The 26,893-nt window shown below is 51.1% G+C and overlaps 3 protein-coding genes across 3 annotated transcripts in view; 1 reads left to right on the top strand and 2 right to left on the bottom strand.

Annotated features, from left to right (window-relative positions):
- Positions 1-12,632, top strand: part of LOC125352606 (adenylate cyclase type 10-like) — a 28,931-nt gene extending 16,299 nt beyond the window's left edge. Inside the window, exons 19-31 of the mRNA XM_048347798.1 lie at positions 1,798-2,133; positions 2,799-2,846; positions 4,472-4,674; positions 4,993-5,118; positions 7,107-7,279; positions 7,706-7,862; positions 9,185-9,389; positions 9,482-9,578; positions 10,028-10,146; positions 10,352-10,505; positions 11,123-11,321; positions 11,750-11,964; positions 12,417-12,632. Of these exons, the coding sequence (XP_048203755.1) occupies positions 1,798-2,133; positions 2,799-2,846; positions 4,472-4,674; positions 4,993-5,118; positions 7,107-7,279; positions 7,706-7,862; positions 9,185-9,389; positions 9,482-9,578; positions 10,028-10,146; positions 10,352-10,505; positions 11,123-11,321; positions 11,750-11,964; positions 12,417-12,423 (2,039 nt within the window). The 3' untranslated portion in view covers positions 12,424-12,632. The remainder of the gene's footprint in view (positions 1-1,797; positions 2,134-2,798; positions 2,847-4,471; positions 4,675-4,992; positions 5,119-7,106; positions 7,280-7,705; positions 7,863-9,184; positions 9,390-9,481; positions 9,579-10,027; positions 10,147-10,351; positions 10,506-11,122; positions 11,322-11,749; positions 11,965-12,416) is intronic.
- Positions 12,633-15,194: 2,562 nt separating this feature from the next.
- Positions 15,195-19,219, bottom strand: Treml1 (triggering receptor expressed on myeloid cells like 1). The gene is made up of 6 exons (XM_048349199.1): positions 19,111-19,219; positions 18,640-18,975; positions 16,786-16,900; positions 16,374-16,459; positions 15,879-15,931; positions 15,195-15,528 (listed from the first exon to the last, which is right to left on the bottom strand). The coding sequence occupies exons 1-6, from the start codon at positions 19,217-19,219 to the stop codon at positions 15,226-15,228; spliced, it is 1,002 nt and encodes a 333-aa protein (XP_048205156.1). The 3' UTR covers positions 15,195-15,225.
- Positions 19,220-19,484: 265 nt separating this feature from the next.
- Positions 19,485-26,442, bottom strand: Trem2 (triggering receptor expressed on myeloid cells 2). The gene is made up of 5 exons (XM_048349198.1): positions 26,252-26,442; positions 24,255-24,605; positions 23,678-23,768; positions 22,467-22,657; positions 19,485-19,504 (listed from the first exon to the last, which is right to left on the bottom strand). The coding sequence occupies exons 1-5, from the start codon at positions 26,298-26,300 to the stop codon at positions 19,485-19,487; spliced, it is 702 nt and encodes a 233-aa protein (XP_048205155.1). The 5' UTR covers positions 26,301-26,442.
- Between the last annotated feature and the right edge of the window lie 451 nt (positions 26,443-26,893).

Raw genomic sequence — 26,893 nt, 5'->3', positions numbered from 1 at the left:
GGCAGTCTGGGTAGAGAAGGAGGGATTGCAGCAAGATAAAGAAGGAAGTGGAGGGCAAGCTTTTTGTTTTAAGATGGACAGATTATCAATAATGTATATTTTCTAGAAACTTTGTTCATTGGCTTGGGGTCCTTTGTTTGGTTTTGAGACAGGAGCTCCCTGTGTAGTACAGACTTGTCTTGAACTATCAGGACAATTATCCTTTTTTAGGCTCCCAAGTACTGGGATTACAGACATGTTCCACCACACCTGGCTCAACACTTTGATCATTGCTTCTTTAAATTATTTTTATCTTTTCTGGGAGAACAGAAATAGTGGTCAGCCACATGGATCAACTGAGCCCAGAAGAACAGCTGCTGGTCAGGTGTGCCGCAATCATTGGTCACTCCTTCCATGTAGATCTGCTGCAACACCTCCTGCCTGGCTGGGGTAAAAATAAACTACTGCAAGTGCTGAGGGATCTTGTGGATCTGCACGTGCTCCACTGGCTCAGGGAAAGCCAAGTGTCTCCTGCTGAGTCCACATTAGCACCTCCTTCCATTATCGACATCGCCAATCAAACCCAAGAGAAGAAAAAGTCAGGTGAGGAAGGGCTGAAGAAAAAGTCAGGTGAGGAAGGGCTGCTCCCTTGTTGTGGGTCTGAACTGAGTGGAGAGATTCTGGTCTCCGAAAGACCATCAATATTGTATACAAGGGCTTCCTTCTGACAGCTAATGGTTAATTATAATTTAAAGTTAAAATTATAAAGGAACCATAGTTAAATGAAAAACATATCCTACATTAGAATTGTCTTAAAGAATTCCAGGTCCTTGAAAAGCCAGATGTCAGTGTAGTGCTACATGCCTGTAACCTAGTTGCTTAGAAATCAGATAGAGGATCAAGGTTCGAGGCCAGCTCAGGCAAAAAATTGGTGAGACCTAGTCTCAAAAATAAGCCCAGTGTGATGGTTCTCACCTGTCATCTCAGCTATTTGGGAAACAGCCCAAGGCTGGCCTAGACAAAAGTATAAGACCCTGTGTGAGAAACAAAAGCAAAAGAACTGGGAGTAATGATTCAAGTGGTAGGGTGCTTGCCTAGCAAGAGTGAGGTCCTGAGTTCAATTCCTTGTACTACCAAAAAAAAAAAAAAAAAAAAAACGTGCTGGACAAGCTGAGGCCGAATGGGCATGAGCTGGAGGCCATCTGATCTGGAATAGAGCGAGTCAGCCTTAGGGAGGAAAGAAGACCAAGAATTCCATGTCAGTATTAATCTATGTGTTTAGTATTTGTGTTTTGGTTTTGGTTCATAAAATATGGCCATCATCTTTTATTTCCTAGATGCAAATATAAGAAAAAGGATACACTGTCCCTAATTTTAGAAACTCACAAGGAAAATAGACATATACATTACTGGTGCGGACATGGACACAGCAAGCTATAAATTAAATAGCTTGCCACCTCATATCTCCATGCAAAGGAGTAAGATTGTACTATGAATGACCCAAACATACATATCCACAAACAATTTCCCTTTGACTTTGAAAGATGTCTGAGTTCTATGTATATTTGAATTTGAAGTAAAAATGCTTAACTTAGGGGAACAGATCTTTCCACTGTACTTCTGTTCAACTGCTCCTATTTCCCCTGTCTTACCTTATCTTACAGTATCACTTTCAGATTGGTGCAAAATTCTTTCTACAAAGGAGACAGCCATACCAAATCTTCTTATGAAGTAGCAACCTGTACTTACCCGTTTGCCATATTTCAGCATGAAAGGACTCTATGGGAAACTCTCACTTGGATTTTTCCAAAATTTCAGATGCTGGCTCAGCCTCTCTTCTCAGGCTTCAAGAGGAAATGCTCCTATCTCAAACCAACATGCTAGAATTTGGAATGCCTCTGTTGCGGGAAGCTGCCTGGGAGCTGTGGCCCAAGGAACAACAGATAGCTCTGCATCTTGAGTGTGCCTGTTTTCTCCAAGGCATGGCCTGCCGCTGTAGCAGCTGCCACGGAGGGGACTTTGTCCGGTTCCATCGTTTCGCAGTCTCTTCTACCAAGAGCTCTAGCAGGACCTCTAGATTCTGTACTTACAAAGACACAGGCTCAGTGCTAACACAAGTGGCCACAGACAAATTACAACTGCCTTCTCCCCAAGGTAAACTCAGGAGGCAAAAGGTGGCGGCAGAAGAGGGGTCAGATCTGGAGGGAAAGGCTATTTGAGGTCAGCTAGTGAATTGTGGCATCTTGTACTCTTAGTTTTCTTCAGTTGGCTATAGGCTCTGGAGTTCACTGAACTAGTTATAAACCTGAACCAGGCTGGGAATATGGCCTAGTGGCAAGAGTGTGCTTGCCTCCCATACATGAAGCCCTGGGTTCGATTCCCTGGCACCACGTATATAGAAAATGGCCAGAAGTGGCGCTGTGGCTCAAGTGGCAGAGTGCTAGCCTTGAGCAAAAAGAAGCCAGGGACAGTGCTCAGGCCCTGAGTTCAAGGCCCAGGACTGGCAAAAAAAGAAACCTGAACCAGATATGGATTTCCATCAAACCAAAATGGAAACAATATTTTTTTTCCTGCATTGCAAATATTGAAATATTGTCTCCTTTAAATTAGAACATTATTCTTTCAGGAGTGAGGCATTGAAAATGAGGGAAGTTGTGTGAACCACAAGCTGTTGTCACCAAAGAGTTTGTAATGTATTGTTTTAATTTTGTGTTATCTGTTACAGAGGAAAAGAAAAAGGCCGGCCGGAATTTTAAATGGGTTTATTTAATCCAAACACGTATGATGAAGGATAATCCTTTGTTTTTCCCTGCCCACAGATAGTTTACAGATCCCCAAGACATCCAGAAGCCGGGAGGCCCGCTCAGGTGAGCACAGCAGGTGGATGGGGGTGCTGGGGGGGGAGAGGGCAGAGTGAGCGGCAGATGGCCACTCAGTGGGACACTCGCCTCACCTGCAGACCACAGGGAGTCTGACCACCCAGAAGTAAGGACCCATGTACAACTTAAAATTCAAGGTGACAGTTATCTGTAGGGAAATTATTTCTTACTGTTAGGATTAACTTTATTTAATGACTCTCAAATGCACTATAAACAAAGCAGGTCTTTTTTCATCTATAACTTTATCTTCCTAGTTGTTTATTTTTACCTCAGGTGATGTGATAATGGACATGCATTTCCCAATCATAAATGTCCTGGCTTGCTAATGCCTATTGTATTTTAAATGTACTCACTTTGAGTTTACCAGCCCCTCTCTGTACACGTTAATCTCATTACCTAACCTGATGCCCTGCTGCTTTCAAATAAATCTGTATTCCAGGGGAGCCACCCACACCCTCCCCTGGGTGTCAGCTTTCCCTTGGGAAGGCTGGAGTGGTCTCTGCTGCCTCCCACTAGCAGCGTATTGGCCCACCCTTCAAGGCCCTCTTCAGTTTCTGCTTTTTCAGATACATCTGACTCTGATCTCTTTTGAGTTCAGGCTCCCTACAGAAGGTGGATGAGACTAATTCTGGCTTTACCTCTCAGTACCTGTTATACCACATATAAATATAAGTTTCTCTACGCCTCAGTTCCCTCATTTGTAAAGAAAGGTAATGTTTGCCCAAGAGGTTATATTTGTATCCTGAGTTCCTTGAACATTTACTCCTTTTCCAAAAGGTTATGCTCAGTCACAAGTTTTCATGGAAAAAGTTCAAATCAAAATTTCTACAAAAAAGAAGGACCAATTGAGGTTTTATCACTGCTTATTTCCTTCAGTTATCTACAGAAATGAGACATGAATTCATATCAAGTTCTTTACAAAAGATTTTTTGTTATTCTAAATTGAAATATAAATGACCTCAAAACTTGAGACCCAAGTAAAAATAATCACAAATCTTAGTTTCAGGATTGATAAGGTAGGAGGTAATATTCCAATATATCATTTACAAAAGGTAAATATATTGCAAGAAGATTATGTTACTTATTGCCTTGTCTCATTTCAATGTTTTGGTTAACACTTCTGTTGTTAATTTATGCTTCAGGAGTGGTGTTTCCCCATTTAGATTGTGCTAGGTTTTTAAAATCTCTAACAGAGGATTGCATTTACAACTCTGGTCCCTGACTTTAAAAAAAAAATTAGGGAGTGATGGAGAGTACACATAGAATTAGTGAACTATATGGAAAAATGTCCTTTTAAAAAATGGCTTTGACACTTGGTGATGCCCTGGCACAGGTGGCAACTTTGAGGCCACTCTCAGTTCTTTTTTTTTTTTTTTTTTTTTTTGGCCAGTCCTGGGGCTTGGACTCAGGGCCTGAGCACTGTCCCTGGCTTCTTCCTGCTCAAGGCTAGCACTCTGCCACTTGAGCCACAGCACCGCTTCTGGCCATTTTCTGTATATGTGGTGCTGGGGAATCGAACCTAGGACCTCGTGTATCCGAGGCAGGCACTCTTGCCACTAGGCTATATCCCCAGCCCCACTCTCAGTTCTTCATCTTCTCTCCACAAAGAACAGAGGAGGAATTCCTGGATCAAGTCACCAGGCAAATGGCTCAGAACAGCCTGGAGAAAGGCCCGTCGTGCTACTGCAGACAGATCCTGACGTCAGTGCTCTCCCCGCTCGTGCAGCACTGCCTCGTCCTGGGGGAAGCCACCTGCACATTTTACTACCTGCTGGAGGCTGCCGCTGCCGCCCTGGACCTGTCCGACAATTACCTGGTGAGCAGCCCTGCTGTCTGCCTTCCGGCCGAGCCCTTTTACTTGGGACTGACGCCTGTCACTGGCAACTAACCAGAAGTAGAAACTGGAGGAAAATGGGAGGACGGGGCGCTGGAAGGGATGCGGGAGAAGACAGACGGGAATGTGGTGGTGAAAGCGCACCAACCCAGGCTGGCACTGCCCCTGACTGTGTGCGACCTCAGCGTCGCTCACACTGGGCTCTCGGTCACAACCACGCTCTCCAGCCTTCCTCCCAGCCTTATCCTCAGCAGCATCCTAACCCGAATTCCATTGTCTTCATCCATGTCCTGTCGGGAGGCCTTCTTCTATTTGAAGAAAGCAAGCAGTCTTCTGGGCCAACCTTCAGCGTTCTTGTTCTTGAAAAAGCACACGGTGAAGATCTGTCAGTTTGAGGAAGCCACTTTCTGCCGTCTCCGCTCAGAGGTGAGCGCAGGGTGTGGCCTTGTGGTTTTAGGTGTTTCTCCCTGAGAGGTACCCTACTCTGTCTTTTTAAATTCCTTCTTTAGTGTGTATGATTATAAATGGGATCATGTGATTATGAAGGTTAATTTGAACTGTAGAAGTCTCCTTTCACAGCTAAAGATATTATTTAAAAAATAAATTTTAAAAATGAAAGACTTACCGAGTGCTGGTGGCTCACGCCTGTCATCCTAGCTACTCAGGAGGCTGAGCTCTGAGGATCTCAGTTCAAAACCAGCCTGGGCAGGAAGGGCCATAAGACTCTTATCTCTAGTTAACCACGAGGAGATCGGAAGTGGCACTGTTGCTTAAAGTGGTAGAACGCTAGCCTTGAGTGAAAAAGCTCAGGGACAGTGCCCAGTTTCTGAGTTCAAGCCCAAAGACCAACAAAACACACAATTAAACACTTAAAAAATACTGAAGTATAAAAATATAGAAAGTGAAAACACCTCCACTCGCTCATTTCATGCCCTCTACAAGTAAATACTAGATTCATGATCCACCAAGTGTTCACACCTATCACTGTTTTAATAGAGTATTCTACATGTTCTTTCTTCTTCAGCTGGCTTTTTGCAGGATGAATAGATTTGCACATTGGTGTACATAGTGTGATTATCTTAGTGTAGTGTGGTACTGTGTGATTGGCCCATCACATAGCTGTAGCTGGCAAGAACTCCATTGTATGGCTATCGAACTCCATTGTATGGCTATGCCATAGTTTATTCCCTTTTTCATGTGTATTTCTGTTGTCTCTACTTCTAAGGTTTATCTAAACTTAGCCACAGTGAATGTTCTTGCTAAATATCTCTTTCTCACTTTCTGTAAGAGAAACTTCCAAAGGTAGAAATGCTAAGGCAGAAGATATTAAAATTTTTACAGTTAATTAAGATATCACCAAGGGGCTGGGAAGGTGGCTTAGTGGTACAGTGCTTGCCTAGAATGCATGAAGCCCTGGGTTGGATTCCTCAGTGCCACATAAACAGAAAAGGCCAGAAGTGGCGCTGTGGCTCAAGAGGTAGAGTGCTAGCCTGAACAAAAAGAAGCTCAGGGACAGTGCTTAGGCCCTGAGTCCCAAGCCCCAGGACTGGCAAAAAATGTGTGTGTGTGTGTGTGTGTGTGTGTGTGTGTGTGTGTGTATCACCAAGGGGCCCACCAAAATGACACCAAGTTTTTCCCATTTCTTCCCATAATGTTATGTTATCAGTCTTTTCTAAACTTGCTTAAAGTCCTTAAAGTCATATTGTATTTTAATGCATGGTTTTTATTTATTTTCTGTGATTATCCACTTGTGTCCTTTGCACATTGGATATAAACTAGTTTTAATGTAAATCCTGAGAAAAATCTGGTTATGAGAATAAACCCAACATGTAGATGTAAAGTCAAAGGGAATATTAGAGTTGCCCAGAATATTGCATTATTTGTGCTTTTGGAGCAAAACTATTTTTTCCCCTACGTGAAGCAATTACTGTGTGGCTCTCTCAAGATTGGTCTTTTTGAAGCACGTAGACTTCATCGTTCTTGGGAGGTTCAGCCTTAGGATTTAAGGTTTCGAATAAGCTCCAGGTAGCTTCCCAGTGCCAACCTCCATACCCTCTGTGGTGGCGCAGTGTTTTAAGCAAGGAGAGCTGGGCAGTTGGTGATGTCCCACATGCTTCCTGGTAGCTGAGAACATATTGAGTGTCTGCCAGATGACAATGTTATCTCCTCTAGCAGCATCAGTTTCTGATTTAGAACCTTCCTCCTCTGCCCACTGACACGTGTGGGAAATGAAATCCTGTTTCCCTACCCCTTTACTGCTGTTGTTACTGCTCTTGTTACTGATGCATGTTACCGGGATATCACCACTCAGCAGGCTGCTCTCCAACCCAGCACAGCCAGTGTGTTCTATCCAAAACCTTGCTATGGTACCCCTGCCATATTTCCATTGCTGTTTCTTGTTTTCCCATCTCCAGGTCTGTTTCAACATGGGACAGATCACCTTGGCCAAAAGATTGGCTAGACAAGCCCTTCATCTACTAAAAAGGAGTTTTCCTTGGACCTGGTTTGGTGTTTTTTTCCAAATATTTCTGGAAAAGTATTGGTATTCCAGTTCGTTGAGACCTCCTCCAAACAGCCTCCGTGAGAAGTGAGAAGCATGGCCAACTAGTCAGTCCTGGACCCCTTTAGGGCTGCAGAACACTATAGCGACGCCAGGGCCCAGCCTGAACTGACCTAAGACTCCTCATTTTCTCCAAATACAAAACAAGACACACAGTACATATAACCGATAAGTATATAAAAGACAGTTCTAGGTCTTCTACCTTATTCTCCCAGCCAGTTGACAATGGAAAATAGCAATTCAAACCATCTTTCTTAAAAAATTACTCTTCTTGGCCAGGAGGGATGGACTGGAAATGGAATATGGAGTTAGGAGCAGGGGATTCAGGATCATTCCTGGTTGGACAGTCTCTACATAGCTACATGAGGAGTAGACCTCAGCTCCTTGTAGGAAGGAAAAGCTGGGTATGGGTGAAGAGAAAAGGCGTGCTTAACACCCTTTGCTTTATGACAGCAAGAAGCAGCTGGCAATCGTGCAGCAGCGGGTGCGCTGCCTCTCCCTGCTGTGGCAGCTCTATAACCTGGAGGCCACAGCCAGCAGCCGCAGGCTTGCCTACCTGGCCACTCTTATGCAGAAGAACTCAGCTGAGGAGTCTGCAAATGAAACCCAGGTCAGACATCCCTGGACCTTACTCAGAAGCCTCAGGTATTGAGGAAAAAGGCCTTGCCCAGCTCCTCTTTTTAACGTGACTCCCCAATACCCAAGACTTAGCTAGACACCACTGCTCATGTGTGTGAGCCTGGTTTCTCAATTTGAAGTTTGTAGAGAGGTTTTCAGGGGTAGAGATGGGTATGATCTCAACGAACTAAATGTATAATTTGTGTGAGGGTCCAGAAGAGCTAAGGTGTGTAGTAGGAGGGAGAGGAGGGCGTCATTCATATCTTTCATTAGATTCTCCTAGAAGACCGTGATCTGAAAAAGAACCACTGACTTAGGGAAAGTATCCTGTCTTTTAGTATCCTGTCTTCTGTCTTTAACCCATTGGCTCAACAATTACTGGATGATAACCAATCATACAGATAACATGAATCTGTTCTGGGATGCAAAAGAAAAACAAAAGTCAGTAATAATCCCAAGATTTATATCCAGAGCTTTAAGATGTCCTTAATTGAATCAAGAAGTCTTCAGCAGGAAAACAAATTGGTGACAGATTGGGAACAAGGCATGGGAAATGTTTAAGATGCCTGTTAGACATCCAGTTGGAGTTGTGGGAAGGTAGTTTGGTTACAGGGGTGGTCTGAACTGGAAATAAAATTATGAGTTCCATTAGTGTGTAAATGCTATTTTAAAGTCATAAAACTGGGTAAGTGTAGGAGTGAGTGTATAAAAGAGAGCAGGTTCAAGGGCTGAGTTTATAGCTCCCATGTAAAAATTCCAAGTGATGAGAACTGAAGGGACTTCAGGATAACTTGCCAAACAAGAAGAGAGCCATTAGCACATCAAATGTAGACCTAGTAATAGTAGAGAGGTAGGCAGCATTTCTGAAGGACACTAAGAAGGGAGAACGGGAACGAGGCCTTAATCAGAGAAAATGGGAATTTGGTCAGCATTTTCAAGGGGAAAGTCCTTGAGGGGGAAGAAGAGGAGAAAGTGTGGAGAAAGTGATTCGTTTAAAGAACAGGCAGTGGGCTGGGTATGAGATGGGAGGCTCAACAGTTCTAGAAAGAGAGAGAGAAAGGAAGGGAGGGAGAACAGGGAGGAGAGAGTGGTGGGAATAGTGAAATTAGAGGAGTAGGGGTAGCAGAAACCATTTCTGCGTCTGGGGAGAAAGGGAGTGGGAGAAGAGAGACAAAGGAATTGGGATTGGGAGACCAGCAAGGCATAATCATAGGCTCCTTCCCAGCCAAGGACCACACTGAAAGGTCACGTGTGTGTGTGTGTGTGTGTGTGTGTGTGTAAGCGTGTAATGGGAATGTATTTGTCGCCCTTCAGGTTGTCGCTACCTACCTGGACGTCTCCCAGTTCTCCCAGAACATGGGTGACAGGGAGAAGTGGCTACACTGTGAACAGATGGCCATTCAGAAGAGCAACCTATGCTGGTTCTCCAGGGAGGGACTACTGTCCACAGCGCACCTCATGCAGGCCTTGGCATACACCAAGCTGTGCCTGGGCCAGCTCGACTTCTCCATCAAGCTGGGTAATAGGGTTTGGGGCTTGCGGGGGGCAGGGGGTGCTTTCAGAGTCCAGACCCACAGCTAGACCTCACACAGTGCTCTTCAACTTCCTTAGGTTTTCAAGCCCATGAGCTATGCCGACACCTCAAGAAACCAGCTCTGGATAACCTGGTTCTCTCAGTCCTCTTTAGATCTACGTTCCTGAGAAAGAAGTATTAAGATTATGTTTCGTCACTCATTTTGTTGCATAAGGGGTTGATGTTCTCCCAGAGAAGCTTGGAGGGGAGGGGGAGATGCTGTTTCGTTCCCACTACTCTGTCACCACTACTGACTGCACCCTTACCCTCCAGGGAGCATTATTTTGGCCGAGGCTTAGGAATGGAAATGCAGAGTAGAACTGCACGAACAAACTCCCCACGTTCCCCGCCATGTTCCTTATGGAAAGTAGGAGGCCGTAGAGGCTCCTGTCTACTGCCTGTGTGTGTGTGTGTGTGTGTGTGTGTGTGTGTGTGTGTGTGTGTGTGTGTGTGTGTGTGTGTGTGTAGAGAGAGAGAGCGAGCGCTCAGAGATGCCAGGTGGCTTTTAAGGTTTAGGATCCCCTCCAGTTCTGCACCATCTTTCCCACCCCCATGCTGGTCCTGGCCGCTCTGTGTTTTGGCAGATTTGATCTGTGTATCCATGTGCTGGAGAGCCAGTGGATGCTCATTTCTCAGGGCCATGATGTCCTTGGTCTGGCCTGCTTCTACTCTGCATGCTTAGACCTGCTGCTCTACGGAAGAGGTAAACCTTACACAGCACTGCACCATACACCTAAGAGTTTCAGACCTCAGGTGGGGGCCCTGGGTTTGTCCCTCAGGCATGGTCTCTGCTCCTGGCCCCTGTCACCTAACGTTGGAGAAGTGCACTGTGATTCAGGGGTGCCTGCCTTCCAGGTCTTGTTTTCTTCCCTGCACAACATCTACGCCCCATTTCCTCCACTGACCAGATGCCCAGCTAGCCTGCTTCCCTCTCTCGTCTACAGGATTGCTGTGTCGACCCTTCTGTGAGTGCCTGGATTTCGCTCAACATTATGAGCACAGCTGCATTCTGGCCTCTCAGAGCGGCGTTATGCTGGGGCTCCACTCTTCCCTGGCCATGTGGTAATGTCTTACTCAGGATCTGGGAGGAATGGGAGAATTTGGGGGACACCCTGAAGCCATTTAAGCTATCTGTCTCCTACAGACAAGACCTTCACATCTCTAATGAACTTATAAAGACCATTTACCACTCATTTCCTGTATCTTACTAGAAAGATCTTTGTGTCCCTTAGCAGGTTTAAGCCCAGAGGTTGAGGGTTGCCTGTAAGAGCTAGACAGAGAGCTGAGGTGTGACTCAAGTGGTAGAGCACCTGCCTGGTAAATGCAAGGCCCTGCGTTCAAACCCCAGTACCAAGGGGGGTGGGGGGGAAACAGCTAGAGGAACAGGTGGGGCTGGTTTGGGAATATACCAATAATCCCAGGTACTCAGGAGGCAGATGTAGAAGGGTCCCAGTTTGGGTCTGCCTGGGAAAAATCATGAGACCTTCTCTGAAAAGCCTACAAAAAGCACAAGGGCTCGAGTGGCAAGAGTGCCTGCCTGGCACTATCCAGAGTAGGCCCTGGCAAGTCTGCGGATCACCGGTAAGCTCTAAACCATCCTTACACGTGCACTCGCCACGTCGGTGCCACAGGACTGACTAACAGCCATGGTTGGTAAAAATTGTAACTTACGCCTCCAGGTTTGCCCAGAACTCCCAGTGGAACCTGTTTGAGCATCACTTCTCCAAGGCCTGCCAGTTGGTGAGAAGAACCAACGCCTCCCTGTTTGGTTCACATGGCTTTGTCCGGTTCCTAGAGTGCAATGTGCTCATGTTGCAGAAAATGCCAAGGGGTGTCCGCGAGCGCATTCCCTCCTTGTCCTACAGACAAGCCCTCCAGGTAGCCCTCTGCTGCTCAACTGACCCCTAATTCTCTGTGACTCCCTGGGCCCCTTGCATCTCTCCCTGCTCTTCCCCTTATGGGCTCAGTCTCCCTTTGCTCCTTGAACTCCTTGTTTCTCTAGCTAGAAAGCTCCTACCTAGATAGTCTTGCATCTGATTAAGACATGGTTCCCCATTTGCGCAGATACTACCCACTATGGTTATAGTGTAACTATTTAGCCCTTCTTCAACACACCTATTCTGTGGCTCAGTCTGTTCTGAGTCCAGCATACATTCTAGGTTCTCTATATCCTAAACCAAATTTCCAGACTTAGCTTTTCCTCCAAATGAATATATTGCAAGTAGGGACTGTTGTAAGCTCTGCTAAGATGGTGTGTTGGGAAGAGAGTACCAATGCCAGAGCTCATTAACGCTTCTTCCTTTCAGTACTTTAAGGACTTCTTCTCTCGATGTGTGACCTGCCCCGTCTATCACCGCTGGGTCTCTGAGCTCAAGGCCACTGTCATGATCTGTGGGAAGAAAGAAGCCATGGCCTTGACGAATATCATCAGACCTCTAGACACCTGTCTGGCCACAATTTCCATAGAGGGAGAGTTCCTAGAGGAAAACAACTCTTTAGAAAACCAATTCAGGACTACAATGTAAGAATTCTTTCCTGGAACCTTCTGTGGGAGGCATGAAGAACAATATTTTAGAAGTAGTCAAAAGCTTTACATCTAAAATGAAAAGGAATTAGTAAAGAATTATTCTTTGCTCTAGAGGCAAATAGAACCCCTCTTAGTGCTGATACAGCACAAACAGACAAGTATACGGTTGTTGTTGTTTTTTTAATTTCTTAAGCCTCTGCCCTTTTGTTTTAGCATCTATAACTCTTAGGCTTAGAAAGTTTTTCTTTGGGTCTAGCTTAAATAACTGGGCTATTTCCTTGGAATAGGAAAGAAAGGAGGTTTTAGAAGTCACTGTCATTTCTATGAAAGTAAAAGGTAAGGTATAGGCAAGGAAAAGAAAGAATTTAATTCCTTGCCTCTGGGCCCTGAAGTTCTCTTCCTTTTGCAGGTCTGGTTTCTGATAGTCTTTATGATCCTTCTTTCAGAATTTGACAGAGTGGCTGGTAACAAGGAAAATAAAGCTGCAGAAGAAACTCAAGAAGTTGTTCAAACAAAAGAAAAATAATCTAAAGAAAGAACAGTGATTCTTTTACTGCCTCTAATACCCCTTTTGAAATATGTGTTTAGGTTACATATCAAACATACTAGCCTTTTATAATCACTGATATTTGTATCCTTATCCAAATAAAGCTATCTTTCTAAAGCATGCCGTGACGTCTTCTTTAAGCAGAGTCATGAGTACAACTGTAGCAGAAGAGAGAACCAGAGGTTCATCAAGATCCAGGGATGTTCTGCTACTGTCTTTGGAAAGAAAGAAGTTGCCATTACGTAGAGAAGGACAGCAGTGCATGTGAACTCCTAAGAGACCAGGAATTCCTTTGAGGGGTGGATACAGAGGTCCCCTTGGTGTGGCCTGACTTGAGTGAAGTCGCCAAAGTGTGCACAACGGGCTGTCTTCCTTTCCCTCTCCTCACCAATCTTTTTCTCCTTCCTTCCTTTCCTCTCACACACTTCCCCCCCCCCCCACGTTACGTGTGGAATCAGCGTTACATTTCTGGGGCATTTTATTATGGCATATAATTTTTTTGGTTCCTAGGTAACACTCACTAGTATGTTGTTGAGGATTTTTATATCCATTCGTTAGGAATATCAATCAATAGATTTCTTGTGCTCTCCCTTTTAGTATTAAGGTAAATACTGGCCTTAGACTTAGTTGGGAAGTATTCTCCCCTCTTCTTTTGGAAGGGTTTGTAAAGAATTGGTTTTAAAGCCAGGTGTCAAGGGCTCATGCCTGTAATCCTGGCTTCTCAGGAAGCTGAAATCTGTGCATTGTAGTTCAATCCTGACTGAAAGCCACCCAGGCAGGAAAGTTCATGAGACTCTTATCCCCAGTTAACCACCGAAAAGCCAGAAGTGGAGCTGTGGCTCAAATGGTAGAGCACCAGCCTTGAGCAAAAGAGCTCAGGGACAGCGCCCAGACCTTGAGTTCAAACCCTAGGACCAGAAGAAAAAAAAAAAAAAGGCTTCATTGTGACACTTTCACAGATAGGTAGATATAACGATTCATTCTTCCTTTATCCTCCTTTGTCCTTCGCCCCCTCTTACTGATTCCCTTCCTCTTCCTAAATAGCCTCCCCCTTTCTACAGTCAGATCTTACATCACTAGAAACTCATTTTTTCTAAGCATATATTAGTGATCTAAGATAAAGGACTCATTTAGCCATTCCCATACATGCATAGAGTGCACTTTAATCATATTCAACTCTTGTCCTTACTTTCCTCTTCCCTCCCTCCCTGCCCCTTCTCTTTCCACATTTCTAATAGTCCCCTCTTTACTATCTCCCAGCTCATACTCTAAAGATGAAACATTCAACACTTGTCTTTATGGGACTGGCTCACTCTACAATGTGTTATTGCCAGTTCCATCTGTTTTGCTGCAAACAACAAAATTTCATTATTATTTAAGGCTGCATAGAACTCTGTGTGTGTGTGTGTGTGTGTGTGTGTGTGTGTGTGTTTTCCAAATCAGATTCTGCTTGTAGTTGCAACTACAGGGCATGTATTCGGAGACCCCCCTTCTATCCTCTTTTTATTACCTTTTAAGTGGATGTACAAATGGGTTACTATCTCCATACCTGGAAGCTTTAAGTGGTCCATGGTCCACAAGAGGCGCTCTGCCTTCTCGAGCGGCCTTTCTCTTCCTCTCTCCTGCTCTCCAAAGTGTTCTGTTTTCTTAACTGGTGCGGTAGAGTGAAGAGTGGCCTCTCACCACCCCCTCCCTCAAATCACCACCACCACCTAAAGACGGACTGCTCTCCACCTGACCCCCCTCTAGCCCCAGGAAATGCTATTGGTTGGTGGGTCACCAATCTTTTGCCTTGATTTTAATTTTTTTAATGTCTGATAGAATTCATTAGTGGAGCCAACTAGGCCTGAGCGTCTCCTTGTGAGAAGTGTTGTTATTGTGAATTCAATCTTTCTGCCTGACATAGGTCTTATTTATGGCCTCTTCCCTCTCCTCTTCCTCCTCCGCCTCCACCATCACCACCACCACTCCCACCTCCTCTTCCTCTTTTGGCTGACAGCCAGCCAGTTATCTAGGGATGTCTTTATCCCGCAATGCTAACAATCATCTGGTCTTTTGGGAAACAGGTGTGGTGTCCATCTCCACTTATGTCCTTACTCCTGTTTCTTTCCAGTCCCGTCTCTCACGCCCATCAGTCCTGGGCCGCCTTTGCCCCATTACTAACCCCACGCCCACGACGCCCATCACCTACTGCCACATAGCAAGTGACGTGCCACAGAGCCCAGAGCAGAAGACGGCAGAGCCTTCTTGACTCAGGCAAATGAATCTACACTTCAGCACCCCGAGAGAGGCAGGAAATGCCTTCGAGCAATCTCTTTGGTGCCCCTGAAATCCAACTGCATTGCAACGGTCTAGTTAGGGAAGAAATTGTTCCCCACTGCAGTACGGTCAAGAGATCATGAAGTACGAACTCCGGACCAGTCTTTTCAGATCACAGACCAAGGGATTAGTCAAATTCGAGTCTTTCTCCCCCCCACACACAACCATTAAGCATTTGCATATCATTCTTTAGGATTTATTTACCCTGGCATGTCATGAAAGAAGGAACAAGACACCTCAGTCGGATCTAAGCATAATTTTCCTGCTGGTCGAGCCAGGAAATTAGATTGAATCCTAACTTCCCTCATCGCTCAGCTATTCCAAGGGCATGTGCTAGATGGAGGACGCCTAAGCCCCGTGGTTCTCTGGTTATCAGTGTGGTGGACATGTTAGCTTGGTGGGGTTTGGCTGGAGGGCGGGTCCTGCGCTGACTCCCTGGGGGCCCCTCCATCCTTGTCCCCTCCCGGGAAGATGACTGTGGCGTAGGTCACAGCCTTGGAGGACATCAGCACCTTCGGAGGCGGAGCAGGCCCTGAGGCCGGGGGTGAGAGTGGAGACTTCCCTACAGGGGGGTCCAGAGGTAGACTGTCGAAGGAAGGCGGAGAGTCGAGCCTGACATAGGGCATGTCCGAAGGCAAGCCTGTCACAGCTGGTCCAGAATCACTGATGTGGTGAATCACTGACGAGGGGGCCTGTGGTGAACACAGAGAAATCAGAGCAGGAGAGGAGTCCCTCCTCTGTCCCAGTTCCCTATTAGGGGAGGCCCGGGGCCGCACTAGCTCTGCCTCTCAAATCCTAAGCATGCCAGTGGGCCGAGGGGCTTTGCTTCAAACATCATCAAGGGACTCTCCAGATCTCGGGGAGGGGGGGGGGTAAGATACCGAAAAGTCTCATTGGGGCCGAGTTTACAGCCCTAGAGGGAGGGTTTGGGCCTTGACTGGGTCTCTGTTCTCTCTGCACCCCATCGTCTTGGAACCTCTCCGGGAGAATGATGGGTGCAGGGACTGGGGAATCGGGCTGGGGACCTTCAGAGCCCTCTTACCGTGCCTGAAGCTCTGCTCTTCTGCAAACGGCCACAGACCCCCAGCTTATTCCCTGGCAGACAGACAACAGCAGCTCTGTCACTTCCGCGGCCGGCTCCATGCTCTTCCAGCTCCCCGCCCCCCCCCCCAGCTCCCTTCAGCCGTCTCTGAACCCTTCTTCCTAATGCAGACTCCGCTTACTCGTCCAGCCTCACCTCTACCTCTCCATCTCCTCACTCAGTTGCTGCTTCCTTCCACAGCCCCCTTCCACCTGCGCCTGGAGGCCTTTCCCTGCCTTCTCCACCCCCTCTCCAATCCCACTGCCCTGCCCTCCCCAACTCCTGTCTTTCCCCCTCCCTCCCCTGGTCCCCTAGCCATGGGAAGCCCATGGTTTTGCCTAAAGCCTTAGCACATTCCTTTGTAAAAGGAGCACCCTGGATTCGTGTTGGAGAAAAGCTGGCGGGTACCGAACCAGCGGAACCGGGCTGGGCGTCGATGGACAGACAGGGACGTACCTTTCCTTCTGGCCACTAGAGCAAACAGCACCACAGCCACCACCAGCAGACTCAGCAGGAGCCCCGCACCCCAGATCAAAGGGAGGCTGAGGGACAGAAAAGAACAAACGGGTTTAGATGTGCACCCTGCAAGATCTGCCAGCCAGGAGCCTTGCACGTGGTGGACGGTGTGCCACGTTCTTTGGGAAGCCACAGCTGAGAGGGAGATGGGATGGAAAGAGAAGGGCGGACGCCAGCGGGTTCCGAGAGAGACACGCTGGCGAGGTATTCTAGCTAAGGATCCGCCAGGATGAACTGAGGCGGAGCCATTGGTCCATCTGCCGGACTGATGCCTCCCCGGAAGGGAAGGAAGCCTATGTGCCCCCATTTGATTTAGTCATATCGTTCCCCTCAAATCCAGTCTTGCGAGTACCTCCTTGAGTGCTGACTGAGTTCCCCGGGCTTGGCACTGCCCGTAGGATCCAATGACGGGTCCTCAGCCAGACTGCCAATCAGATGAGAGTCCTCCTCCTCCTCCTCCTCCTCCCCTTGCAGGCCAGGACCTGCATCAGAAGGAAACGTGGATGAGTGCATCACCGTGGCGGGCAGGCTCGATGGTCTGGTGAGGTCTGAGGAACTAGGAAGGAGAGGCCTGAGGAAGCAGAGATCGGGCGTGTTGCATAGGAGCCTGGGAAATAACATCAACGCTTCCAGCCTTTACCTGGTTGGGATTACACCCGATTTTCCCTCTGCCACCAACGCCCCGCTTGCTTTCCCCTGAGTTTTTCCTTTACTGGCTCACCCCAACCCCCTCAGTTCCTATCAGGCTGCTGCTCAGACCACGTCAGAACGCCACCAAGCGACCTGTGCCCACTGCCCGTGGCCGCCCTGGGACGGGTTTCCTCAGCTGTCAGTGTCAACAGTGACCTTGCTCCAGGCTCCCATTGGGTCTCAAATGGGGTCTCCACACACACCCCCCTCCTGCAGATGGGTTGGGTCTCATCCTGGGGGGGTGGGACTCTGCTCTCAGGATCACTCCGGATGCAGTGCAATGCCAACTGACCCTCCCTGTGCCTCAGTTTTGTGACAGGACGGCATCCTCTCTGCGGTGTGCTGGTTTGCTTTCCCTGGGTGAGAACATCCACACTGGGTTGCAGGCCAGGCCCTCCGGGCCATCTGGGATGGGGCCTGGCCTTGTTCTTGATTGAGCCCCATTACCCTTCCCCATCCTCTTCCACACCAGAAAGCCCCCAGCCTAGTCCCCCTGCCTGCCCGGGCTTCCAAGCTCTGTCCCACGGCAGGGCGGGGAGGGGCGGGGGGTCCAGGTACCTGCCCCTCTTTCCGGTCAGTCTTGCCTTTTAGAGATCGATCACCTTGACCTACTAGACTTTGTCATATCCAAGAATAAGAAGGACAAAGAATAACTAGAGGCTGTTTTTCAATATAAAATAATATGGTCTCAGGATTAAAGATACTTCAATGATGATCTACCCTCTTACTTAGCATGAAAAACCAAGTTGGGGGCAGGGTAGAGGGTAAGCTTAATTTTATTATCTGAGCATTGGACACAAAGTACTTGAGGAAAGAAAGAGTAAAAGATGAAAAATTGTCAGTAGCTATACGAGAAAAGCAGAAATTTTATTGAAATAAACACTTAGGTACTAGAAAGGTTTCAGTATTAAAAGTTTTGTTTTGTTTTTAATGTTGAAATTAGAGCTGGGAGTTTGCTTTGGCTTATACATTGACCAAACACTTCCCCACTTGGAAACTACAAAAATCATTCTTATATTTCATTCTTATTGTTATTGTTATTATTGAATGAGCTGCAGTATTCCGGGCACTGAATGTATCCCACCTGTAGGTCAGGTGTCTACTAGAACCACAGTGAAGACGTATGAAATCAATGGGAATTCAATAGGCGTTAAGTTTTCCAGCTCACTCTTAGGGAAATGCAAAGGGAGGGAAAACATGGGAGGAATGAAAGCTCATCTCCACTCCTCACGGAAGACATTTCTAAATAAAACCAAAGAGCACCAGGTCCCTGAAGAAGGCTGGAGGGAGACCACTGGCTGGGAAGTGGGGGTGGCAGGCGTGGGGCGGGGGAGGGGGAGGGGGGGAGGGGGGAGGGCCGCTGCTTCGCTGACTTATCTCAGGCTCCCCAAACCAGTCTGGTTTCCTCTCCAAGCACAGCTGTCAACGATGCCTCCCTTCTGAGGCCTCCCGACCCTCCCCACTCCCTAGGACCCCCCCCCCGCCCGCCCCCCGCCCCCGTCTGGTGGCCGCTCACCTGTGGGGAGGACCTGCAGGGCGATGGTGTGCAGAGTCAGCGGTCCCGAGGCCGTGTCCGCCACGCAGCCGTACTCCCCGGCGTCGTCCTCCCGCAGCATGCCCATCTGCACTTGCAGGAGCCCCCCACCCATGTCCGTGAGGAGCGTCCGCGGGCTCCCAGCGCCCCGGCGATCCACAGCCGAGGACCCCAGGGGCTGGCAGCCCTGCGTGGGGGAGAACCGGCACCACACCTTGGGAGCCCGCGCCTCCTGCAGGGGGTAGTGGCATTGCACCTGAATGGCGCCCCCCACGGGGGCCTGGAGCACCTCCGGGAGGCTGCCCGCCCAGCCCCAGCCTGGGGGAGGAAAAGAGGCCAGAGTGAGTGAGCAAGGGGCGGGAGAGGGGGCCCACCCCGGGGAACCGTGACCCTGGGACCCCCAGACCGGTGGTGAGCAGGGCAGGAGGGGGAGCAGCTCCCGGGGACCCTCACCCGGAGCACTGAGGAGCAGCAGCAGGAGGCGGCCGTGGAGCATGGCTGGGCAGAGGTCAGTGCGGAGGCCGGGCTCGCTGGCGCAGCTGGGCCCCAGCGCAGGAAACATCTGTCTGAGACAGTCACTGGGCTCCCAGTGACCGCAACCACAGAGGGGTGGGTAGGCAGGGGCTGGTGGGTACCTCCAGGAGTGGGAGGGGGAGGGAGATAGGGGGAATGGGAGCTTACAATTTCTGATTGGCTCCCAGCACAGACGCTGATGCTGAGAGCCGGCGGGGGGGGGGGGGGGGGGTGAGGGGGAGGTGGGTAAGATGCAGAAGGGAGTCTTGGCTCCCGCCAATGGGGGAGGGAGGCGAGAGGACCCCAGAAGACTTTCAGGGTCTCCCAAAGGGATCTGAAGAGGTCGAGAGGGGATTAAAGGGCCCTACACAAGCCCAGTGCCATCTCTCTCTGAGTGTCCCCCCCACCACCACCACAAGCAGACTAGGCCCTTCCTCGAGTCCTGCCTGAACACGCCGGGCCCCTCCCTCCCAAGTCCTCTCTCTGCCCTTCACTTCCGGGAAACAGGTGTTCCTCTGAATAGTGACTTCTCCGTCGTCCCTTTTCCTCTTCCTGCTGTGTGCAATCTGTTCATTCATGGGACGTGGACTCCTTAGCATTCATCTCGTTTCCGTTATTTTTTTCTCTCTCACTGATCTTTTTTTGTCCATTCTATTCTGCCTTCTAGATTTCCTTGTGGATTTTTTCCCCCACGTCTTCTTCCAATATTTTATTCCTTAAATGTGTGTTAACTTAAAAGATTCCCTCTCTCGTTCTCAAGCACTCCTTATTCAAGACATACTACTTTCGCTCCGTGGGCATTTTCATCTTTCCTCACAATCCAGGCCTTGTGAGCAAAGAGCTGACCGAGTCTTTCTGAACACAATTAGCTTGGAAATGAGAGACATCCAGAGAGAATGGTTTGCAGCCTTTCCTTTCTTCCCTAGAGAAGATCTATGTTCTAGAGCAAAGCTTTCTCTCCTCTCCTTTTCCTCCTCTCCCCGTCTCTCTTCGTCCCTTGTTCTCTCTCTTTCCTTCTTTCATTATGTTTTTCTTTCCCTCTCTTCTTCGTTTCCTCCTCCTACTCTTTCTACTTCTCTTCCACCTCCTCCTCTTTTTCACTCTTTTCTTTTCTCTTCCTCCTCTTTTCCCCTTCCTTCCTCCTCCTTCTTTCTCCTCTTGGTCCTACTCCACCCTCTTTCTTTTCCTCTTCCTTCCTCCTCTTCTCTGCTTTCCTCCTCCTTCCTTCTCTTCCTCTCCTAGGACTCAAACCTATTCCCTACACAGAAGGCAGCTGGCCTTGTTCATGGGAACTGGGGTCAAATGCATGAAGTGGGGGCAGCAGTTGTCAGAGACACAGGAGTGGGGATGGATGGGGGAAGAGGGTGTTACCATATCTCAAGCGTGAAACCTAGGAAAGAGCTAGGAGAACCTTCTCCCACGCTCCTCTCCCCTTCCTTCCTTCCTTCCTTCCTTCCTTCCTTCCTTCCTTCCTTCCTTCCTTGCTTGCTTCCTTCTTCTCTCCCTTCCTTACTCCTACCTTCTGGCACAGGCCACTGAAAATGGGAAACCGGGAGCAGGACCTGACACCCCAGCTCCTGTGCTGAGCTGAGCCTGGTGGAAGTGGGGGGCAGAGGGCAGGGCTTGCGGTCTCCTAGGACCTGGGTCTTTCTTGCCCAAGCTTGTGCGTCTACATCACAAGAAAATGATTTGACCTTAATGGAGCAGCTGGGATGTTTTGTGGCGCACAGGACTGGATTCTGCATTCGGCTGCTGGTGGGGTGGGGGAGGCGGGCAGGGCAGATCCAAGAACAAAAGAGCTCCATCCTGGGGCGAGAACCCAGGGCAACCACCGAGCTCCAGTGCTAGGCCTGTTCCCTGAGCCCCGATTTCCCTGGTGGGAGCAGGTAGAGGGGAAAGGTGGTGGGGGGCGGGGAGGGGCTCTGCTTAATCTGAACACCTCCACTTGGCCTTGGATGCATGCAGAAAGCTCCAGACACAACGAGAAAGTCTTCCACCCTGCGGAGTCGGAGACACCAAACAAGACACCAGCTTGACCCAGATCGCAGGACCACAGGAGCCGCCTAAGTGGAAGTCGGTGAGGCAGGGCCCTTCTGACCACTGGATCCAAAATGGCGCCGCCCGGGGCCTTCACACCGGGGCCCTTCACCTTGATGTGTGTTCACTTTGTTTCCTCGACGCCTTTCACCCTTCAACACCCACTTTCAAATGTTGTCTTCGCTGTGTGTTCTGCTCTCTCCCCAGTAGAACCCCATGGAGGCTGAACTTGGGGCCTACGCGGGTCGCCACTGTGTCCCCATCGTCTGGAATTGCGGCTGCCACGGATGGGGTGCTCGAAAGCAATGATTGTAGAAATGAATGCCTAGAAATGAGCCAGCGGGGCGAGTGCCTGGAATGCCCCGTGAAAGCCCGGGGACCTGGGCTCACCCCCTCTCCCCTCTCACTGAGAGGTGCGGCTATCTGTCCCCCTCCCCCTCCCCCTGCTTAGTTGTTCTATCCTGTGACTCTGCCTTTGGAGGGGAAGTGACAGCGGTGAATAGAGTTCCAGGGAGATGAGAGGGTGAGTCAGCTGGCTGGTGGTGAGTGGGGGCAGAGGCGGGGGGGGGGGGGCGGGGGCGGGGGGGAAGGCCTCGTGTGGACGGGGGACCGGCATGACACAGAGAGAGGAGTGGAGAAGACCAGCAAGCAGCTAGTCCAGACTTGGAGAAGGAGGAAGAAGAGGAGGAGAGGAGGGAGGGAGAGGGAGGAAGGGAGGGAGGGGAGAGAAGAAGGAAGGAGGAGGAGGAAGAGGAGGAGGAGGAGGAGAAGGAAAGAAGAGGAAGAGAAGGAAAAGGAAATGAGGGGCCAGATCGGAGCCTGCGAGAAGGGAGGGAGGACAAGGTGCTCTCAGACCCTCGGCCCCATTCACAGATGCTTTATCTTTACATCCAGATTCATTCTCCTAGTCTGCAAGCAAACCAAGACCTTCTGGAGGCGCAAAACTAAATAAATCCAGTAGAACAGAACCGTCCTGCTGGCCTGTGAGTGTTTAATATCCGGAGCTCCAGGGCTGGCGGGTGATCTGCCCGCACCCCACCCCCCCACGGGCGTCCTGGCTTCCGGGCCCAGGCTCCGCAGGGCCGAAGGGGTCCTGGTTGCTGATGAGCCTGCAGGCTGGGTGGACCTCACCCGGCCTCTCCTCCGGGCTTCCGTCCTCTCCTGTGCTCCTTGGCCCTGCAATAGACTGAGGCCTCAGCTCCTCCAACCCCCCCCCACACCCCCCCCAACCAGGCCACCCAGCCCCAGCTGCCTCTCACCTGTCAGCGTCTGGAGCCGAAGCCCCGGCTCGGGGCCACAGTCCCGCTCCATGGCCGGATGTGTCTCCCGCTTCTGTCCACGCCAGGCCACGGCCAGCAGGGCGCTGGCTGCAAGGAGTTTGCAGAACAAGATGCAGGCCAGAAGGAGGAGGAGGGACATGGGCGGGAAGGGGGTCTCTCCCGGCTGGCTCCTTGGAGAGAGAAGGAGGGTAGCTGGGAGCCTCGTAGTGACTCGTACATGGGCATCCGCCCTCGGAGAAGAAATGGGGAGAAGCCAGGAGCTTCCAGGGGGCTCAGGAGGCTTCCCTGCCTGGCACCGTTGCTGGGCTGGGGCTTCGTGAAGCTCTCAGGAGTCTGTAGTGAGTCCTAGGCCCGGATCTACCACCAACCTCCTAAACACATCGCCTGCCCTCTCCCAGCAGCGTCCTGCTGCCCTCGGCAGTGTGCGTGCACAGATGTGCACGTGCGTGTGCATGTACGGATTGTGTGCGCACATGCATGCATGCGTGTGCATAGGTGTGTGCCGGGCATTTTTCAGACACCCGTACATGGGAGTGGAGCAATCAGAGCAGATCCTGGTCCTGTCGAGGGGATCTGAAGGATGCAGTCTTATGGCAAAAACACAGAGCCCCTGGGAAGGGGGAAGATCCTCTGGGGTCTCCTGGGGGCGGGGGGGTTGCCAATTCCGCTGTCTCATTGAAGAAACAACAACAACAACACTTTTCGGGAATGTGGCTTAGCGGTAGAGCGCTCGCCTTGCATATGCAGAAAAGGCTGGACGTGGCGCTGCGGCTCAAGAGGTAGAGTGCTAGCCGTGAGCAAAAAGAAGCCAGGGACAGTGCTCAGGCCCTGAGTTCAAGCCCCAGGTCTCACACACACACACACACACACACACACACACACACACACACACACACACGGAGGAGACAGTACGAAGGTTTGAACCCAGGCCCCTACCCTTGATAGGCAGGTGCTCTACCCCCCCCACCCCCTCACCCCCCACCCCCTCATCCCCATCAAACCACCAGCTCTCTGTGTGAGGGTGTATGAACAGGACCAGACCCAGGCCCTTTCCTGCCCCTGGGATTTGTGGTACTGGATCCGACTACCCCACCCCACACTTTGGGGATCCCCCCACCCCACCCCACCCCACCCCACGGCGTGGAGGAGGGGGATGGCCCAGGCATCTGGAGAAGGCCCAGTCCCTGTACCTGGAGATGCTGTGCTCTACTTGGACACCTTCGAAGCTCTCTGACCCCTCAGGGACCCAGAAGTCTCCAGCATGTTGGGGCTCCAGGGGGTCTGTGGAGGACAGAGCTGTGGGCTTATAGGCTGCCACTGTGGGGGTGGTAGCACACCCCCCCTACCCATGGATCAGCTATTAACCTCAGCCCCTCACCTTCCTGACCTATAAAGTGGAGGGGTGAGGTCCCCCCCACCCCGACTTCGACAGCGGGGCCAGGCTCAGGGAGAACCTCTGCTAGTTACTGGCGGTGGGTGTGGGGTGTCGCGGCAGTTACTGTTTTCCTGAGCCCTTTCAGGCCTGGCTGGGCCTTAGGCCCTGATGGGGGCTGAAGGGCGGTGGCTACATGGGGACAAGCCCGGGAGGAAGCTCCCAGGTCCGTTCACAGGCTGGGGGGGTGTCCCCGTCTCCTGTCTCCCAGCCTAGGAGAGATCCCCACCTCCCCCCCCATCAACTGCTTTCAATAGAGAGGAGCCCCAGGTCTGAGGGGCCCGGGAGCCCCGGCAGGAAGCGCAGGCCCGAGGCCCGGCTGGCGGCCGACTCACCGGGCAGCACCTCCACCAGCACCTGCTGCAGCGTGTGCGCCTCGCGGGCCCCGAGGCTCTGGCACCGGTAGAGCCCCGCGTCGCCGGCTCGCAGGTTCCGCAGGGTCACGGTGAGGCGCCCGGCCAGGGCGTCGTCCCTGATGGCCGTGCTCCCGTTCTGCTGCTTCAGGAACGCCAGCAGCCAGAGGCCGTGCGTGCTGACCACGCGCTGGCACGGGCCGCCCGCGCCCCGCTGGCGACACCAGGCCTTGCGGCGGCCCCAGTGCTGCGCGGCGTCGTAGGGGCAGGAGACCCGCAGCGACTGGCCCTCCACGCCCCGCAGCACCGTGGCGTTGTGGGCTCTGGACAGCGCTGGGAAGGAGACACTCGGTCGCTTCCGCCACCCCTCACCCGGGATGGACCGAACACCGACTACAGGCGGTGACCCGGACAGACGGAAACCCCGTCTTTCGGGAGCTTCGGGAGGAAGGGAGGGGCGCCGCTGGCGGCCAAGAAACTGAGGTTCGGTGTCTGGTTTCTCATCCGGGAACGTGCTGGGCATCTTTGGAAAAAAATAACTTCCCCACCCTGAGCCTTGATCTTGGAGACTCTAGTTCCCCCTACCATACGAGCGCATGGTGTCTCCTCTGCATCGGGGCTGGTGGCCCCGAGTCCTGGCCCCGGGCTGCCCCCCCCTCCCCACCCCACCATGCTTGCCATCCACCCTGGCACTGACTCTGCATGCTCCTCTTTCCTGACCTTTAGCTCCCTGCTTCCCTATTTCCGCGGCTTTGTTCCCCTTTCAAGAAGGACAACGTCTCAGGGCTATTTTGAGGGAGACATGAGGCGGCTATTTTGGGGCTCCTCTTGAATGGGAGGTGGAAGAGATGGGCTTGAAGCCTCCATCTGTGGTCAGGGCACGGGCTACAAGCAAATCACACGATCCTCTGCCCTCGTCCACTCAAGTGAGCCCATCGTGCTGGGAGAGCCAAGGGCGCCCGATGGCAGGGAGACACAGTCATGTGCAAGGATTCGGGGCGCTAGGGACTCGTGTCCGTGGTGGAATCCTCACTTCTCATCAGGAGCTAAAGTCAGGCTGAACACCAGCTCACGCCTGTCATACTAGCTACTCAGGTGGCTGAGATCTGAGGATAGCAGTTCAAAACCAGCCCAAGGAAGAAAAGACTCATCTCCAATTGGCCAACTGAAGGCTAAAAGTGGAGGTATAGCTCAAATGGCAAGATACAAGCCTAGATTTTAAAATAAATAAATAAATAAATGCTAAGCAAGCGGACGAGGCTCTGAGTTCAAGCCCCAGTACAGGCATGCATAAAAAATAAATAATAAAATAAAATAAAAAGCTAGGTCTGGGAATGTGGCTTAGTGGTGGAGTGCTTGCCTTGCATGCGCAAAGCCCTGGGTTCGATTCCTCAGCACCACATAAACAGAAAAGGCTGGAAGTGGCACTGTGGCTCAATGGTAGAGTGCTAGCCTTGAGCAAAAAGAAGCCAGGGACAGTGCTCAGGCCCTGAGTCCAAGCCCCAGGACTGCGCTACCCACCCCCCCCCCAAAAAAAAGAGCTATAATCAGGAAGATCTTCCTGGTGTGAAAGGGATGGTTTGAAGGTGCAGAGCACAGCCCTGGGGACTTCTCTCTCTCTCTCTCTCTCTCTCTCTCTCTCTCTCTCTCTCTCTCTCTCTCTCTCTGATGCTCTCTGGGGCGGGTCTCATGCACATGTGCTGCTTCATTCTGGTATCTCTGGCCAGTCAGCCCTCACTGATCCTGCCCAATGCCACCCCCAGAACGCCTTCCCTTCCCGCAGGGCCAGCTTTCCTAACCTCCACACACGTGGGCTCTGCCCTGCGCGGGCTCTGATCCTCAGGAGGGCGGGTAGGGAGAAGGTGCCAGGCAGGGCATCTGGGCATGCCAGGCCACGGTCATCTCCTCATGCCCACCCCAGCCCTAGGCTGAAGGACAGACAGAACACGGAGGCATGGCCGGGGCAGAAAGGCTCTTACCTGTGACAAAGAGCAGGGCGAGCAGCCGGAGGGGCTCCATACCACCCATCTCCAGCCCGGGGCAGACACGGAGTGCCTTGTGCAAGATCTGCTCTTTCCCTTGAAGTGCAGAAAAGCGAGGGTCAGGCGCTGCCCACAGGAACTGGGCTCCTGGAGATTGAGCAACCGTCAGGCCTGGGGTCTGGCCTTATGATTCATGGGGGGGGGGGGCGGGGGGGTGAGTGTGGGAGTGGAGCGGGGGCTGTGGCAGCCGCAGGACCAGCGCAGACCTCTGAGGCGCCGGCTGCCGAGCCAGTCAGGAGCTGAGCCTGCCCAGACGCCCCTGTAGCCGGAGCCTCCAATGGCTGAGTCCAGCCTGGAAGGGCTGAATGGCTCCCCTAGGACACGGGACCCGTCCAGGCCCCCGCTGGCTCTTCCCCCTGGCTGGATCCCTTAAGAAAAGCAGGAACCAAGGGTGTCGGTGCAGCGGCCGGCTTCCGGCCACCTACCGCAGGCCCCTCCGGTGATGAGCAGCCGGAGGATGGCTCACCTTCCTAGAAACGGAAGGCTTTCCAACATGGGCCTCCCACCCTGCCGATCGGCCACTTGGAGGCGCTGTTGCCCCCCAAGTCGCCACAGCCGTTCTCTTTCTCAACGCTCTTC

This window comes from Perognathus longimembris, chromosome 6 (assembly GCF_023159225.1).
Source record: "Perognathus longimembris pacificus isolate PPM17 chromosome 6, ASM2315922v1, whole genome shotgun sequence".
In the NCBI taxonomy this organism is placed as follows: Eukaryota; Metazoa; Chordata; class Mammalia; order Rodentia; family Heteromyidae; genus Perognathus; species Perognathus longimembris.
This window is presented reverse-complemented; position numbering and strand designations above follow the sequence as displayed.